The sequence below is a fragment of the Dendrobium catenatum genome, unplaced genomic scaffold (genome assembly GCF_001605985.2).
Source record: "Dendrobium catenatum unplaced genomic scaffold, ASM160598v2 fragScaff_scaffold_1483, whole genome shotgun sequence".
Classification (NCBI taxonomy): domain Eukaryota; kingdom Viridiplantae; phylum Streptophyta; class Magnoliopsida; order Asparagales; family Orchidaceae; genus Dendrobium; species Dendrobium catenatum.
The window spans coordinates 1,044,258-1,064,355 of record NW_021319945.1 but is presented as its reverse complement, the minus strand read 5'-3'; the positions used below and the strand labels follow the sequence as shown (position 1 = coordinate 1,064,355).

General features: G+C 32.9%; 1 protein-coding gene across 1 annotated transcript; it reads left to right on the top strand.

The window, feature by feature from the left end:
* The first annotated feature begins 532 nt into the window (after positions 1-532).
* Positions 533-2,454, top strand: LOC110115457 (probable BOI-related E3 ubiquitin-protein ligase 3). The gene is made up of 3 exons (XM_020848697.2): positions 533-692; positions 792-966; positions 1,798-2,454. The coding sequence occupies exons 1-3, from the start codon at positions 637-639 to the stop codon at positions 2,332-2,334; spliced, it is 768 nt and encodes a 255-aa protein (XP_020704356.1). The 5' UTR covers positions 533-636; the 3' UTR covers positions 2,335-2,454.
* Positions 2,455-20,098: the final 17,644 nt, after the last annotated feature.

Here is a 20,098-nt window from a genome sequence, read left to right as displayed (position 1 = left end):
TTGTAGCTGTGTCAAACAACGATTTCGTTTGGAACAACATTCCTATAGTTTTTTAAAATAATTTTTTATTACAAAAAAATTAATTTTTATATTAAAATTTTGATTTAAGAAGCGATAAAAAAACTGTCTCGAACCAATCCAAAGTCTTAACTCAACACTTTAAATACAAATAGTAGTACAAATAGTAGTTGTGATGTTTCTTATCTTACAAATTAATTTGTTGTTTAATTTTTCTATAGATTTTTTTTAAATTAAATATCCAAAATAGAAATTTGACGCGGAATTTTAATAATCACTCTTTTCAAAAATAAAAATAAAAAATCACCGATTAGGACGACTACTTATACATAGCATATACGACATAAATATTATTTAAAATTAAAAAATAAAATAAAAAATATTATTATTATCTGAATCACCAGCCACAGCTACTACCAACTTTCCTTCTATAATCGGCCAGGCCATTTTAATATAATTAATTTCCATTAAAAAGATAGGACCAAATCTTTCTCTTACCACCTTATGGGCCCTTCTTATATATAGAACAGAAAAGCTTATCTCCCAAAACTCTGATAAATCCCCCTCTCCTTCTCCCCTTCCCTCTCGCTTTCCTTCACCTTCTCCCTCCTTTCTTCCATGGCAGTTGAAGCGCACCATCTTCTCCCTTTGTCCCCTCAGCTCCTCTTTGACCGGTATTACTCCATTAATGTATTTCCTTAAGACTTTCTCAGCAAATTAGCTCATTTTCTTCTCCTTGTATGTAAAGTCTTCTTCTTTCTTCTGAATAACAGAGAGCTGATAAAGGTAGCTGACTCGCAACCGCCGGAGATGAGCGATGCTTTATTCGCCACCACCGCCACCGTCTGCAAGAAACGGCCGAGAGACCCACTCACCTTCGGCCTTGATGAACTCTCCTCCCATGTCCGGCATGACATGCTCGACCTTGATCGTCTTCTTACAGATCATGTAAGCTTCTTTTTTTATTTTTGTAATTCAAACAATAAAGAAATTTAATCGCTAATAAATCGGATCTTTCTGATATAAAGCTCATCATGATGGGTCTTTTGCATTGAGATTGCTGCAATTTAAAATATCATACTTATATCTATATCTAATTTGAAAATATTATTCTTAAATTCTCTTGCAATCATGTAAAATTTTCACTCTGAAAATTTGGGTAAATTAATCTTTCATCTCTCTTATGTAAATCCTACTTTAATCACTACATATAATAAAAAAATTAACACAATCAACCTTATAAAAATTAGGTAAATTTTAGTACTATTTTTCATCTGTTGGATTTATAGGGGATTTTCATCCATATTACTTTATTTCATAATATTTACATATCTAACATCTAAAATTTAAATATTACATACTTACAACCCATAGAACAGATATGAGTTTATGGAATGAAATATTAAAATTTATAAGGTGGTATGGGTGGTAAAAATAAAATATATGTGTGATATATTCGATATTAAAATTTTATATGAATGACAAAAATGTAATATTACGTGTAAATAGCATGAAATAAAATGATATGTATGTAAATCCCTCTAAATATATTTTAAAATGAAATATAATATATAACTAATTATTAATTATCTCTTATTTCAATAAATATAAAACACACTCTAATTGAGATCTTATTTGGAATATTTTTTTGTCACTATTTTTTATTGATTTAAAAAAATTATTAAAAATTTTATTTCATTGAGATTAGTGCAACTCTGAACTCAAAGGACCCAAAAATTCTCTTCACCTAATGCTGACGATCAAAATATGCCACCACAGAACGAAAGAGTTCGCGCAGAGCTAAACGAGCGGCGGCGGTTGTTCATGCAGCAGCTAATGGCAGCAGTAGAGCAAGGCATTTGGAAGCGGCTGAAGGCAAAAGACTACGAGATCGAACGAGCCAAGAGAATTAACTTAGCATTAGAAGAAAGAGTTCGCAGCCTCTCCATGGAGATCCAAATATGGCGAGAACTGGCTCAAACCAACGAAGCCAACGCGAATCTCCTCCGAACCAACCTGGAGCAAGTAATACTCGCTACGCAGCTTCGCGTGAAGGAGGAGCAGCAGCGAAGGTGTGTGGCGGAAAGAGACGCAGTTGATGATGCCGAGTCTTGTTGCTGTGGGGAGAGCGATGGAGTAATGGCGTCGGTGGATAGGCCAATGAGGGCGTGTAGGAGCTGCGGGGAGAGGGAGGCGACAGTGCTGTTGCTGCCATGTCGCCACCTTTGTCTCTGTGTGGATTGTGGTCGGGTTATTAATTTCTGTCCGATTTGTAAATGTTCGAAGAGTGGGAGTGTGAATATAAATTTATCTTGATTTTTTTTTTTTGAAGGAGAAATAAGGTGTAGGAGGAGTTTATTATTACTATTTTTTTTGGTAATAAGGGTGGTAATTACCATAATTAAATGCATGGAATTCATCTGTTCTTTTTATTAATTACTCAGTATTTTTTTCCCTTTTTTTTTGGACGGGGAGTATCTACTCGCATCTACCCTCAAGGCGCTTGATGTCGTAACTAATTCCTTGGCGGACCTAACGGCAGCCAGGCAGCCAATACACAGATGTCGGGTCTACGCTTGGTATACTCCCCTCAAAGGGAAAAATTATTTTGTCTGGACAGCATACCGAGCGGTACCAAGTGCATGTATCGAGCATTGTACTGAGCGTAGTACCGAACGCAAACTGAGCGCCTAGTGATGTGACGCTTTTTTATTGGTCTCTGACATATTCGGTGTTTGGACACAATAATCTCTCCCTCAAAGGAGGCGAGTCGCTCGGGAGAGGAATCGAACATAAGTTTGGTGGTTCCCAAACATGCTCGCTCACCAACCTTGGGTGTGTTTTGTATTCTTACTTGTTTTTTCATACCATGCACGAAACCTTTAAATCCTCTCTCTCTCTCTCTTAAATATTTTTTACATTTTAAATTTTATGTTTTGAAAAATTATTATATAACATGAGAAATTTAGTAATTTACTTTAATGCAAAAATTACTTCATATAAATGTAAAATTTAATAAATATTTCTTGACATAATTTGAAATCTCAATCATTTAAAAAAATATAATTATATAAATTTATGTGTTCTTTGGTTAATACTTAATAGGCTAAGTGCTTTGTATCTCATGTGGTCGCACAGTTAGCATATCCAAAGGCTGTCAGGAGCCCACCTTTTGTTTCTCCACAAAGGGACATTAGGCGCCACATCCTTCACAGGCTCAATGCATTATTTACTTCAAAATTTTCTTGTGCTGATGCAGTGTTAATTATTTTGTCGGGTAAAATATAAATGTTACTGTGGTTGAATAATACCCGGATGATCAGATCATGGAAGTATTTTTGTGAAATTATAAAAATTCTTTGTAATATCTTAGTCCACAGAGAATTTAGCCGAATTATTTTTTTTTTACAAGGTAAAATCCAATAACCAAAGTTCTTGAGTATAATAAGTGCATAAATATTTAGTTACTAATACGAGTTATTGATGTAAGTTTGTTAGGGATGTTAAATCCTTATGAACTAGATCAAGGCTAATTAAGAGAGAGGTGAATTTATATTTTAAAAAAACTTTCACAATAAAAAAATCAAACCAAAATTAACCACAAAGAAAACACAATGCGGAAATTAAATGTGGAAATAATAAAGGAAAGAACACACCAGATTTATAGTGGTTCGGTCAAACATTGAGCTACGTCCACTCCTCGGAGGCACCCTCCGAGTATTGCACTAAACTTAGTGTCTCTTCTTTAGCCCCCAAAGCTAGGCAGAGAAGCTCTTACAAAATCACTTTTACCTTCCTCGGTGCGGTGGAGTAGCCGAGTCCTTTGACACCAAAGAGATCTTCTTCTTCCCATAACTTCCTTCAAAACAAGCCTTGAATCCGATGGTATTAAGGTGCAAGCTCGCCGAAGCAACCGTGTGGAATCCCCCTCCACACTCCCTTGAAACCCCCTCCAAGGATCTTCTCCCTCTCTCAAACTACACCCTTTCCTCTCTCCCTTTCAAGCTCTCTCTTCAAGATTCCTCAAAAAGAACGAAGCTACAATAGCTGTCAAAGACACTCTTCATGAGAAAGCAAGAAGTCTTTAAATAGATTTGCAAAATCGACATTATCGTCCAGGACGATCGCCGAATCATCCCGTATGATATGTATAAAAATAGAGCTTCCAAAAACCCTAAAAACTCAATTTCGACGGCAAACATCGTCCGGGATGATCGCAGGATCGTCTCGTACGATGTGCTTAAAAAGAGGGTTTCAGAAAATCCTAAAAACTTAATTTCGGCACCCAGAATCGTCCTAGACAATCGCAGGATCGTCCAATACAATGTGCAGAATTTGACATGATAGTCCTAGACGATATTAGGATAGTCCATGATGATTAGTACAAAAAATGTACAAATCTTCTAGGACGATGTTGTAGATCGTCCTGGATGATTAGAAGAAAAATTATGGTATTTCTGCTTGGACAATTTAGGAAAATCAAGTATGTCGGCAAACATCGTCCTGTACGATATACAGATCGTCCAGGATGATCAGATTAAAAAAATTAATCATAATTAGTCCCCTAATCACAGGATCAATGTAGGCATTATTTGTATTGATCGTCCGGGACGATTTGAACAAAAATTTAAACTTAAATCCTTGCCTAAATTGTCATTGGCGGCTCTTTTCCAATATCATAAAGGATCGTCCTAGACGATTCGAAATCGTCTAGTACGATTAGTTCAAAACTTGATTTTCTGGATTTAAGTAAATCTCACTCCCTTGAGTGTGTCTGTGCATGACCACCAAGCAAGCATACACCCTTACAAGACTTGACTTAAGAAATAAAAAATTACATCAATGGATATTACAAAACCTTACAACATAACATTATTCAACCCAATTTTAAGCTCTGATTCTTTGTTTGATGTTGCATGACATTCTTGAAATATTAGTATACACACAAACAAACATATATTGCAAATACAAGTAGACAACAAAAAGTGAGTAATAATATTTGTTATCATCAAAAACATAAACTCATAAGCTCGAGTTGCAATAATTGTGGGCTAGAATATATGCGGTGATAGAGTTAAAATTTTTTAGCATTCCCTTCTCTTTTTTTCACTGTGTGGACAACTAAATTTTGCACTTCGTAATCGATTGTTAGTCTTAATCTGGCAATAATGATTTCTTTGACATATCCAAAGGATGAACTCTTATTTTTATCATCATCTTAAACATATATTTTTACAGTTAATGTAATTCTTTAAAAAATACATGAAAAAATGATTTTACGAAAAATTTAGGTATTTCATATGGTCAATATGCATCAAAAGTCAAAAGAAGCCAACCTTAACCAACCGCTTTTCCTGAAATAATTCTTCAAATTTGTTTTAAGAGACTAAAATTAGGTTTTCTAAAATGTCCTAAAAATCAAAAAGTGATTGGTGAAACTTAATTTGTGAAATTAAATGAAAATGACATTTTGTTTTTCTCAAATTTAATTTTCTTGGCCATCATGTGGTAAGGTAGAGATTGAGAAAGAAGAGCTTGCAAGGAAGGTAGTTGAGAGGCCCAAGAATAAGAAATGAAAGCAAAATGGGTGATAAGCATGTGAAGAAAGTTGACATGCTTGAAACTTGGAAAAGGAAAACAATTTGCATTACCTGATTTTGATGCAACAATACATAAGAGTAAAATATATGCTTAAGCTTAGGTGTTGAGTATATTACTAAAACTATAATACAATTATATTAAAAATATAATCAACTATTTTCTATTGTATAATAATTCTTAATTTCATTATTTATATTAAGCCAAAAATAAATTTTCTTTTAATTTTTATAAACATTCACCATTTTTATCTTAGGTGTTGAGCTATTCATACGATTTTTTTTTCTTTGAAATATCATGACATTAAGAAACTAGAACATGAGAGGAGAAATAATAGAAAAAAGAAAAAGAAATAACTTAGACTTTTATCTTTACATATATTAAGATTCTAACAATGCATAGAAATTAATCCTTTTTTTTTTTGTTGAATATGTGCCTATTTTTAAGTTATTTTTTCATAAAATTATTATGATATAAAAGAACAAAATAAACGATATCAATAAAAGAGAGCGCAAAAGAAGCTTTGTGGTCGCAAAATGTTTTTTGCCAGATTTACGACATTTGATCAATCATATTTATTTATTTATTTAAACGGAAGGGGACTTTTTACAATATAAAAGATTGCAATAAAATTACATATAAATGTTCATATATAATTTGTATAAGGCTCCTTTTCTTTGCGTAAAGTAAACTACGAGTTCTTCTATAAGTAGCAAACTTGTTGGCTAGCCCTAGACAAAATGATCCAAGCCATCATGATGAGCTTGCTATGAGGGGGACCTCAACCAATTGCCCATGTGAGTGGGTTATATCAAAATAGAACAATACCTATTCCAATTAATATTGCAAGTGGGACACATTTCCCAAGATAAATTAATAAATTCAAAAGCTAAAGTAAGCACTATATTGATGATTTACCAAAAGGGAGAACTTGATGATCATGTGGTCCTTCCCATCAAAAGAATCTTATATCATATATAATCAACAAGCTAGTACTAGGAAAAATATTGACATGCCTTTGTCTTTGATGTCTGTGACTGTAAGTAATCAAATAGCTTTATTATAATTAGAGATCTTTGAAGAATGGGAGCACTTTACAAAGTTCAAATAGAGCCGATCACATTCAAAATATGACCTCATCAGCTGTCACTAATTATGTATAATATTTTATGAAATTATAATGTATGTGATCTAAATATTATGATTCGCTAGTTTTATGAATATACGGTTTGTTTGGGACGGTTTTCTTACTGCTTCTTAAAGTAATTTTTAAGTACAAAATTTTATTATTTTACTGAAAAGTTGATTTAATAGCTAGAGAAAAAGGATTCATGTAGCCGAGCCTACGTAGTGGGATAAAGGCTTGATGATGATGTTGTTGTTGTACTAAAAAGCTGCTTTAAAAAATAATAAGAAAGTCATCCAAAATGAAGGCATAGGTTTCGATTGGGACGGCTTTATTACTACTTTTTAAAACGGTTTTTAAGAACAAAAAATAATTTTTTTTTTACTAAAAACTTATTTAAGCAGTGAGAAAGCCGTCACAAACGAAGCCATGGTCTTTGACTTGAATAAATTATTACATTTTATAAAACTATTGAGCTCAAGCTCAATATAAATTAAACAAATTTGGCTCGATTAATCAAGAATTTGAATCGTTTACACCTTTATATAGATCAAAATTTATAATTTATAATATTATCCCTTGCAATAGGCAAAATTTGTTTATTATTTTATAATATGACAGGGCTTTCTTGATCGTTTTGTCATATGGATAGCTAGCAGCAGCTTGCTTATAATTGTCAAATCTTTTGATTATAACTTATAATAATATTCGAAAATATATAATTTTTTTTTCTATTTTTCTGCAATGAATACAGCTTCCTTGCGTTTATTTTATTGCCATGCGCTGTGTCATCAAACATATTCAATTTTTCTATCAACAAAGTTTGTATTGTAAGCTTCGAAATGAATAGTTATTAAACGAATTGTCACAAGAAGAAATCTACGTACGGATACTTAGATAGAGATTTTTTTCTTTCTTTTTAATAAAAATGTTTGAACAATTAAATTAAAATGTTTTTTTTTTTTTAAATTATCTAAGTTACTTTCATCTTTTGGTTTTTGGGCGACAAGCCATGGCGGTCCATTTGGAAGCACTAAGTATCCCTCGGCCATGTCTTTCTTTCTTCTTATAGTAAAGGTGGTGTCTCTATTTGACTAAAAAGTATTTATGTTTGAATGTATTTGACAATATGATATGTTTATTATATGATTTAGAAATCATAATATTGCGGTTTCATTTGTGACATCTTTTGGCCACGGCTTTTTATTTATTTTTATGAAATTTTTATCCTAGAAAGGTGATGTAGAAAGTAATAAGAAAATTGTCTCTGTTAGGAATTGATCCAGTTTTAGATTAAGGTTTGGTTTGAGATGGTTTTTTTATTGCTTCTTAAAGCAATTTTTTAGTACAAAAATTTAATTTTTAATTAAAAAGCTTCTTTAAGAAGCAGTAAAAAAGTCATCTCAAACGAAGCCTAGATTGATTTGAAGATATCACACAAGTGCTCAATTCTTATATATATAAACTACAGCAAAATCACCTATTACCGACAACATTTTTCGCCGGCTGTAGAATTTATCGGCGGTTTTCCACCGAAAAATTTCTGCTGGTAAAACAAGAGTAGGAAATTTTTTTTTTTTTCCGGAGACTTTGGCAGCTGGAAAATTAAAAAAAAAAAAAAATTCAAAAAACATGTTGTCGGGCTACCCTCACGGATGCCCTCCTGCGCTGCCCGACTGCCCGCCGATCGAGCAGCCCACAGACCGCCTGCCTGGACGCCTTCCCGCGCTCCCCGCAGTCTTCTCACCGAGCTACCCGACTGCCTGCTGACCGCCTACCCAAGTTGCCCAAGCATGCTGCTCCGCCCTAGCTAGCTGCCCGTGCCTGAGCCCGTGTGCTGCCCTGTGGGGTTTGAACTTTGTTGGATTCAGAAAATTATCAAACAAACAACAACAGTGCTACACAAGAAAATATGTGCTAATTCCAACATTTTTATATTTAAACTATATAATAATGTAAAATTAATAATAAATTTTAAAACTGAAATTATATTTACTAATTAATTTAATTATATAAATTAAAATTAATAATTAATTTAAAAATAAAAATTAACAATTACTAATTAATTTTAATAAATAGTTAACTTTTAAATCATTTTAATTAAATTATTTAAAATCCGTTGGAAAGGTAGAAAAGCCATCAGAAAAGCCGTCGAAAAATTATGCAGGAAAGAAACTGCCGGAAACTTCCACCGAAAAATCTATCTCATTGTCTTCCATCGAAAAACCGCCGGAAAATTGACCATCGGAAAATTCCGCCGATAATGTGTGTTTTCCTGCAGTAATATAGATGCTATAGATTGATATAAAGGCGGGAGAAAATGAAATAAAGCTTTAGAAAATTTTCCTCCAAACAACTGCTCTTCTTCCTTCTCCCTCTCTCTCTCATTCAAGATCAACAAGATCCATCTTCTTCCTAAAGCAAGAATCTTAAGAGTCCCAAACAAAGTCGAGGTTTCAGTACAATTGATTTGATTTTGGTTGAAACGATGACAAAATTCATCTAGCTAATTAACCGCTTCTTTTATGGTTCATGTCAATATAACTTGAGTAGCTAAAATATGACCTATGTAACTCGATTAGCATATGAAACAAGTCTAGGTTCAGGGTCAACCTGACTTAAACATATAGTGTTTGGCCATCAAATAATTAGATATGATTTATTGGGTCTGATTTGTATTTGGCTCGACTTAACAAATCATTATAGCTCAAGTCTAACCTGTATATATTCAATTGAACTCGAATTGATTCTTTTTTGAGCTGGGTCATAATTTGACACTCCTAAAAACATTAGGAAAATTATTTTTAAGAATTGAAACATGACTTACAAATTTCTCCATATTAATTATCTTCATTTGAAGTCTCATTTCGTTAAGCATTTTACTTATGCGATAGCAGAAATCTAACACATATGCACTCACTCATACATCAATAATTACAAAAGGTAGAACCTATGGCTCATCGCCTCGTCGGTTTTATTTCAAATGTTATATTTCCAGAAAGCCGTGGGTTCTTTAAGGACTTGTAATTTCCTGGATAATTAACGCATTGGCCCTGTGTGAATTTTATTCAAATAATAATAACAAAACTTTTTTTTTTTTTTTTGAAATTTTGCTTTAAAACTACTATTTTATGAACAACAATATAGTTATATATTCGATGTTATCTTCTTTATAATTTTATTTATTTATAAAAAAAAAAGAACGCTAAACATAGGAGATAGATCCTTTGGTTCATAGTAGGGGGTGTCAATATTGGACACGACCCGAAAATCCGACTCGAACCCGACACGGAAATTTTGGGTTCGGGTTAGAGATTTCAACCCATTTGTAAAATTGGGTCGGGTTCGGGTTGACCCGGAATCAACCCGGTTTGACACTGGTTCGCGTCATTCATGTCCGCGTCCATCCGTCACGTCGTCCGTCAGGTGTCGCGGATGTTGCGTCCGCGGTGTCGCGGATGTCGCATCTTCGGTTTGCTGTCCGCGTCAAGAGTCTCAAGGCTCAAGAGGTCCAGAATGTTTCCCGCGCCCTCGCACGCCGCAAATGGAGACACAAGGATTCGCCGTCTGTTGACCGCTGCCGCCGCACGCCCGTAAACGGAGTCATTGCATGAAGCAGTCGCGCGCGTCCCCAAACCCGTTCACCAGCTATCTCCGCTCGCTTCTTCAGCCAAATCGCGCAAATTCGTGTCGGGTCGGGTTGACCCTAACCTGAAGCGGGTTCGGGTTCCAAAAGTTGACCCGTTTGCAAAAATTGACTCGAATAATGCCGGGCCAGTTTAGAAATTTGACCCGAAAATGACCCGTGACCCGAAATTGACATCCCTATCCATAGTAAAGAAGCACACATACAATCACCTCATTATTTTAAACATTTGATATGGATTCTATTATTCTATGTAATGGAAGTGGACCCCTTCATTAATGTGACAACTCATTCCTCTCTTCCAGTTAAGAAGAGGGTCCATGGTGGGGTCATGATAAAAAGTATCAATTGATATACCTAAAACCTTAGCATAGGCAACATCATAGCAATATCACTACTAACACCACCACAACTACTAATGCTTCTCATATCACCTTCTTCCATTGACCAGTCTATAGGAGATCAGAAAGTGAGAACAGTTCTTCCCAATATCTGATGATGAAATTTCTCTCAAAGGGACTAAATAATTAAGACTAAACTTTTCATAAATATTGCATGTAATAGTTTTATTAATTATGTTATAAGAAATAAACGGTGTGATAATATTTGATAAACATTATCAAGGTTATGAAAATCGGACATGACAACAAACCAAAAGAAGAAGAAGTTTAAGTTCGATTGTTCAACTGGAGTTGAATTAGATGCTATAATAAATTTTAAAATTATTCAAATTTAATATAAATTATGTAACAATTAAAATTTTAAAAAGAGTACACAATTATACTTCTATTAAAGCTTATGCAAGCTCGATTAAAGCTCAACATAAAGCTTATTAAGAAGCTCCATTGACCAATAATGTTAGTATATATTACAAGTAAAATTATATGCATAATAAATAAGTCTAAAATAAAATAAGTTTAATAATACAAATGTATATGGTTAAATTTATTTGCATAAGTATATATATTAAATATATATTTAAAATTTGAAAAGATTTATTAAATAAAAAATTAATATTTAAAATTCATTTAAATAGAAAATAATATTTTTTCAAACAAACCAAAATCAATTCAGTAGTTTATCGGTTGAACTAGTGGTTCAAACTTATTTATACCGATTTAATACAAATCTGATTGTCCAATTTGACTGAACAAGCAATTGTACAGGCTCACGGTCGAACTGGCCAATCTGGTTTTAACAACACTGGATGTTACACGTATTCTCTCTCTCTCTCTCTTCATGCCTAAATATTATTATGTAATACTATTTTAAATACTTCATATAAATAATTTACATATATATAATACTACCTAAATATATAAGGATAAAACATGTATAATTTAATGAGTAATTCTATGCATTTAATAATTGATATCACTATAGAAGATGTGATATAGTAAGTAGGGCTAAAGGAAGAGATTTATTTATTTATTTATTTTGAGTGTGAAATAATAACCAATAATTAAGATCATTAGGGAGGCAATGGAAATTAAATCTTTATTAAATGAAAAGAATTTAGGCATGTGGATTAATGATCATCTTCAACTAGTAGTTCAAATATTCTACAAAGTGCTCTCTTAATGGGATATTTGCAAATAAAAGCTCTTTTGTCAAATCAACCTTAGCTTGTCTGTTTAATCTCTTACAGATTCTCCTTTTTATGTTGAAAAAATTATAATGAAGTGGTGCACTGATGCTACTGATCAATATATGGTTCATTTGGGACAGTTTTTTTGTTGTTTCTTAAAGCAGCTTTCTAGTACAAAAATTTAATTTTTTGCACTAAAAAACTGCTTTAAGAAGCAACAAAAAAGCCGTCCCAAACGAAGCCATAGTCTACAAATCTTCCTCAAGAATTCCAAGAAATTTGCAGCCATAGAACTACATGTTAAAGCTTCCCAACTTGTACTGGACTTGATTTCTACTTTTCTATCCATATGGAGCAGTATTGACCACTAACAAGAATATCACTTTTAGGAGCAATGTTGGATGTTTGTTAAAAATATATTCTTTTTTAGAAAATTAAATAGCTGTTTTCGATTGTTCGTAAAGTCATCGCACATTAACAGCTCTGGTTGTAAAATGTAGCTTCCTGTTATAAATTTTTTTTGAAAAATAGCAATAAAGAGGTAACCAAAACGGAACTGTAGTTATGATATGAAAAGCAAAATAATGAGAAAGTTATCTCAAGCAAACACTTTTTAATTTTCTTAAAAAATTGTCCCAAATAAAACTTTAATTTTCTCAAATAAACATGCATGTATGGCACATTTACGTATTATCCCATATGATAATATTTTGTTCCTCAAAAAAACATCAAGATTAATTGAAGATAGATATTTCTCAACAAAAAGAAAAAAAAAATCACTTAAAATTATGACTACAACTAACATCACTACTAAAAAATGCAGTTTTTCGCAACATTGGTTTGGGGAAGTTTGAAAACCGCCGCCAAAAAAAAGATTTCACATCGGTTTTGACCGCTGGTATTTGCAGTTATAACGGTACAAATCTGCAGCTTAGTATTGGTTATAACCGCTGATAAAACTAGCATATCCTTTAATATACCTCACCGGTTCTAAAACCGTTGCGGAATGTCATTGCAAAGAATTGCAATTACAGCGGGGGAACCGCTGCAAAGAAAAATGTGACGGTTTTAATAGTCGGGATAAGTAAAAAATTGTGCTACATGATCAAACTCTAAAAGAACTATTCAAAAATAAAAATACAGAACAAAAGAACTATTCAAATATATATCTACATCTAATCTGCAAGCTAGTAAAATGAATAATCAAACACTCCTTAAATAAATAAAAAAATTATTAATTAAAAGAAAAACCTCTATCCCCCACAACCACTTTAAAGGAACCCATTCAATTGATTCTTTATTACATCTTTTGGTGTTAGATATCTTTGAGGAGCAGGCATGCAGAGAAAACAGTCCGAGCTCGAAAAAGGACAACAATGGAGGTCCCCATTGGAAAATATAAAAGTTGTTAGTTCCCCATCACTTCTTGCTTTATTTTATTTCTTCCTTTTTTGATATAATGGACATCCTCGCTCTTATTTAATTTGAGAGCTGTAAGGTTATTCCAAGGTCAAGTCACAGATGCCTCTCACATGACAGAGAAATTATTATGTGCAGAGTACGGACCGGGAGAATTATTCGCACAAGTATTGGATATCTAGCGGTACCCGCACTCGGTACTGTTGGATACCGTTAGGTATCTAGTACTTGTGCGAACGGTGCGCACTCCGCACCTAATAATTAGGGTGATGAGAGACAAGAAGCCTTTCCAAGAATTAGTACTAGTAATAGAGCAAACCAAAAGGTTGACAGCTATTTTATAAACTAGCATGAATTGATTCTTTCTAAAGGCCAGCATAATATGGCTTATTCTATGGACCATGCTATGTTACTTCAAGTGAAGGTGAAGGGTCATCTTAAGCAATACATGATAAATAAAGAAAAATTTATATATATATAGTATAAATTAATTGGATGGGGACTCATTTGATTGTGATTTTTATGTATTTTGTGATGAGATTTTGTTATAATAAAATATGTGTATATTATTTGGGTATAAGATTGACAGGGACATTTTTTTTTCTTTTTTTTTTATGTGAGTTGGAAAAGTTATTGTTGAAAATTACGGTTTTGTTTGAAGTAGTTTTTTTGCTGCTTTTTAAACTTGTTTTTTAGTATACAAATTTTTATTTCAAGTAATTTTTGTACTAAAAAAGTTGTTTTAGAAAACAAAAAAAAAACGGTTAAAAACAAAGGCTAAGGCTTCATTTGTGACGGCTTTTTTGCTGCTTCTTAAAATAACTTTTAGTATAAAAAATTTAATATTTTTATTAAAAAAATGCTTTAAGAAGCAGGAAGAAAGCCATCCCAAATGAAACCTAAGTAATTACATGAAGTCTTTTTTATATTTTATTTTTAAAAACTATATTTTTCAACAGCACTTTTTTTGAAAAACAGTAAAGCTTTTTTACTATGTGATATATTTTTTTTAATTTTTATAGAAAGCTGCATTAAGGCTCATTTGGGATAATTTTGTTACTGTTTTATAAAGTTGTAGAGAAATAATTAAAAAAAAATGCAAATAATGGTCAAATATAAATAATTGTTGAGGACGGAAAATCAAAGCAATAAAAAAGATATTCCAAAACCAATCTAAATAAGTTTGAGCTTCTTAAATTACTTCATAGAATATTTTATTCATATCACCCAACCGTTTTAAAGAACAAGGAAAATATTAGCCAAAGAAGCTCAAGGAAGAGAAAGATAAGATAAATGAGAGGAAAGAGAATGAGCAGATAATATTTAGTAATCATAGAATGATAGATAAGGCCTCATTTTGTTGTATTTTTACCTATTTTGTATTAAGCAAACTGTCCCAAATTATTTGCATCTTATTTGGAATGATCATAGCATTTTATAAAGTTGATCGTGAATTTGATGTAGGAATAGTTAGGTTTCATTTGGGACAGCTTACTTATTGCTTTGTAAAGTTACTTCTTAATACAAAAATCTCTTGAAAGCAAAGAAAAAACAGTGATTTAAAGCTATCACAAACGAAACCTTCCTCTCCTTACAAAAATAGTTTTCCAACCCATAATTTTTAAATAATAATAAAAATATAGCGAGATCAAACATTTGAAGAGCTAAGTAATAAGAAAACTAGGGGTATCAATTCAGGTCAACGAGTGGGTTCGAGTCTAATCCGATTTAACCCGACTGTAAACGGGTTGACATTAACATGACCCAGTTTTACAAACGGCTCAGGTTTGTCAACCCGGACCCAACCCGTGCGAATTATCGGGTTGACCCAACCCGAACCGCGAGAGCCAGCAATTATGGGGTGCGATGCGACTACTGATGCGAGGCTGGGACTACACGAGGCCACGATCGGTGTGACTCCAAGGTTATACGCGAGGCTGCAGTGCGGCTGTGCAATGTGATCGGTGAGGCGGTGCGGCTTCGGGGGTTCGACACAAGGCGGCAGTGTGGCTATGCGACGCTATCAATGCGGCTCCAGAATTGACCGGGGCGAACAGTGCGGCTCCGCCGTTCTACAGTTCGACGGTCGACACGAAAGCCTGCGACTACGCAAGGCAGGTAACGCCGGTTGACACTTGGCAACTGAGTCAATCTCGGGTCAATTTCGGGTTACCGGGTTGACCCGAACCCGACCCCATTTTTTAAACGGTTCGAGAATTGAAATCTAAACCCGACCCGTTTCTTAAACAGATCAACCCTAATCCGAATTTTTCGGATCAGATTCGGATCGAATTGTTGGGTTGTGTCAATAATTGACACCGCTAAAGAAAACTGTTAAGAGTGAATAACAAGAAGAAAAATAGAAATAAAAGATTGATTACACATAGCTATCAATGATGTGTAACATCTTATCAGTATTGATTCCCTCGTGGGCTGCTATGTGCTAAGGCGCATTAATGAAAATGCTTTGAAGTTTCTTCCCTTGTGGTGGTCCTCTTATTGCTGCTGTCAATCCATTAAATTAGGCACATCATTTTGAGATAAAAAGGTTTCTATAATGCATCTGTTTTTTGTAATCATCTCATATAAACTAAAGATAGTGATGATAATTAGAATTTCTATGTGACATTTGATGGGATTATAAGGATTAAAAATTATATAATTATCACTAATCTTCAGTATTTGGGCAGTACATTTTTAGCTAATTTTTTTTTTGTTCATAATATTCTTTGATCATAATGAAATTTAATAAATTAATTGATTAATTATATATTACACTGGTCCTAATTAGAGATAATAAGAAAACTAAAATTTTTTAGTTATCAAATTGAATTAGAATATTTTGATTCAAGATTTATCATTTTCATTGTCTATATATTCAGTTGCATTGATAAAATAAATTTAAATTCACTCAAAATAAAATATGTATATATTAATTATATAGGTTATAAAAATTATAGTTATAATATAAAAAAAATAAGACAACAAAAAAAATTATACCAAATGAGGCCATAGCTGACAAATAAGACAGCACAACAAAGAACATTGAAAGGAGCAACAACTAAAATAAATAAATAAAGATTTTTGTTATCATAAAACATAGGGGTGTCAAAATGGGTCAATGGATCGGGTTATGGTCCAACCCAAATTAACCCGGGTCTAAATGGGTTGACCCTAACCCGACTCATTTTTGTAAACGGGTCAGGATTTTCAACCCGCACCCTACCCGTGCGAGTTCGAGGCGAGACCACTAGTGGTCGGGCTATGCTGTCTGTGGCTAGAAGGCAAGCACGATTAGCGAGCTCAGCTGGCGAATGGCGAGCATTGGAGGCAAGCGCGAGATGCACCACGGCTGCAAGCTAGGTTTTATCCTTTCGGGGTTAACACGGGTTGATTTTGGGTGGTCAGGTCAACCCGAATCAGACCCTATTTTAAAAATAGGTTGAAATCTCGAACCCGAACCCAACTTTTTGGATTAGATCTGAGTCAGATTTCGTGTTAGATCAAATTTTGATACCCCTAATAAAACATAGAGCAAATGTTAAATATATATTGACAGGTAATGCTTAGTATTTACTCTATTTATTTCTTTATTTGAACATTATATGACACAATTTATTACCTTACTGCTCAGAACTCCGAAGTGGTTTGGTAATTCGTGCAAAAAAAAAATTCAAAATTCATTTTATTTAGTGGCCAATCACGCATTTTTAAGCAAAAATTTACTATTATCTATTTTTTTAATTGGGTCAAATAAATATAATTTTCTTAGAAAGTGTGACAATTTTCATATAAATATTAAATTTAGTAGATAATTTAGTGCGACCATTTCTTGAAAGTTTCAGAAGTCTGTACAGTGCACTGACCCAAATGAGCAGTTGCTCGTGGAATAATACTCTTCACTGCTGGCCTTAATATTTCGAGATTTTTGTCGGGCCCACCTGCATTTTTGGCGCCTTTCTAATTTAAATACAAGATCTAGCATGCATATAAGAGAAAATAATATATTTCTCTCATATATAAAAAATGTACAAGTGAACCTTTGCTCTTCCTTGTTCTCCTTTGGTGGTGATGATTGGTTGAATATACTAATAATTAATTTTTTTTTTTTAGGGGGGGCACGTGCCCCCCTTGGCCCCCCCTTCCCTCCGCCAATGATCGTAGTCGTGTCGTATCTTCGTCCAAATTTCTTCCCTTAGGAGTTATCATGTCAGTGACATTGCAGGTTTCTTTATTCAATATGCTAAGCACTATATTTTGATTCTTTATTTGACAATATTTGAATAATGTCTTAATTAGGCAGATATTTTAACTCAATATATAAACTGTTCAATCACATCTTTGAATATAGTTCAATTATAGAATGAGTATATTCAATCCTGATTTGATTATTATTCAATCATGTAATGTTCAATCAATATACTCAGGGTTGAATATACTCATTCTATAATTGAATTATATTCAAAGACGTGATTGTATATTTGATTCGGAATCCCAAATCCTTCAAGGAGGTTTTTGTCTGGCTCTGATGCTTCTAAGGCTTTTCTGGATCTACAAGTTTCTACGATTCAGGATATAGACAATATTTGATAGTGCTCCAAATCCCAAATCGCAAGCATAAGGCTTCAACAAATATGAAGAATAGACAATATAATATGAAACTAGATGAGATGCACTGCTTTGGTGAAGCACTATCAATTCCATCAAGTAAGTTACTTATGGATGATGATCTTAATTTTTTTCTTGTATAAGATTTCTTTATTCATTAAACATTGGGCTTCAATAACTATCAACACTGCTCTTAAGAAGGTTTCAACTATAGTTCCTTATATAAATGATGATTATGCAAGATCAATAAACTCACCATAGTATGCTTGTGTAAGCCATGATATGGACATTTCACATGGCAAAATTGAAAATTTTTTAAATTAAATTTAGGATATTTATGTGAAATTTGAATTATAAAAATTTTAAATTAATTTCAGGATCATCGAGATTCCATTTTTAGTAAACTTATAATCAAAATGAATATTTCGATGAGACTAACAGAATAATACAAAAAGTGAAAGCTCAACTCAATCACTTAAAGTGTAGTTAAAAAACTTGTGACATTAATTAAAGGATCAAATGATCCCTAAATTTTACGTGCTTATAGTCAAAATATGATTTTCGATAAGAGTAATACAATAAGTACAAGATTACTATGAGGTCATTAAGATATTTAAATACTAAAAGATCAATTAACAATCAATGAATCAACATAGGATGTTCTATGGAGTGTTTAGGAATTTTGGCTAAAATGATTAAAATATCGCTCCTAAAAATTATATAGATCATAAATCCTCACATTAAGGGAAGCTTGGATGTTGAGTTAAATTTGAAGAGCACTTAGACATTTGAATAATATTATAGCTTTGTTCAACGATCAATAACAACCGCCAGCAATTACTATAACCCAATCATTGTCATCCAACTACAGTCATCACATGATCATCATCGCTGATCTCTATTGCCTAACTAATGTCTACTAACTATCAGCGTCTGATAAACCACAAGTAGTGAAAGAGTAATATAACATAAAGCCCTCTCTCTCTTATCATTTGAGCCATGAAATAGCATTTTATCATAGCATAATTTTTATGTGTCTGCATTGAGGTAGACGAGAGTTTTTAGATTTATTATGTTGACTGATACATCACATTTAACTTAAAGTTATCAATATTCACTATTATATAGAGTGGATGATTGTGGTTAATAATTTTGATGAGCAAGTACTCATAAGAAGATATAATCTAAGAATTTCCTTTAAGTATAGAGCTTCCTCAAAGGAACCCTCTATGGGTTGAGCAAACTAATTAAATATTTGGACCAAGAAAAGCTTTGATTAAAGACTTTGCAATTTAGGAGAAAGCATGAGAGCATCAAGAATGCTTAAACTCACAAGGAGTTTCCTAAGCTAAGCTAAGCTAAGTTGTAGTCCATTTTAGGTGATCCACTATTCACCCGCTTTGTAAAGAAACAAAGGTACCGGTGGTGGAGCAATTCTTAATATATAGTTTGTTTATATTTATCTTTGTTTGATATCATTCGAGTGGTAAAATGCAAAGAGCATTTCTAAAGATGACTTCCACAATTTATTCAGGCTTTAACATAATAGTTACATCAACAAAAACTCCATTACAACTGATAAAGATCTTATCACTATTTTAAATTCTACAATAAAGGAGTGGTCTCCCATAAAATCACCTTAACAAACTCCTATCCTAGATCCACTAAATACAACTTGGGGATATCCATTCTTCCCACTTTGCGCTCTTCTTCAATCTAAAATTGAAAGATAAAAATCCTCGACCAACATCCGATAATAAAGAAAATAGTTTGATTCATTGAACTTATCGACTTTTACTAGCTTATTGGGTTTGTGTAATTGAAAATTGTCACTTTTTATCATGAATTTGAAGATTTTTACCACTACCTCTCTTATAAAAGAGATGTTTGTTGATATTCTTTGAATGGTTCATAAGATTGGGCGTCTTTATTGATTTTTCTTTCTACTTTGGTTGCTCTTTCGTAACCTTTATTTTCTTTAAATTTCTCAACCACTAGATCTCTCATTATGATGTGACGTTGAACTCCAACAAATATTTTAATGAATAGGGATTCTAACTCTACAAAAGTTTTCATTGAGCTATTTGACAACTTA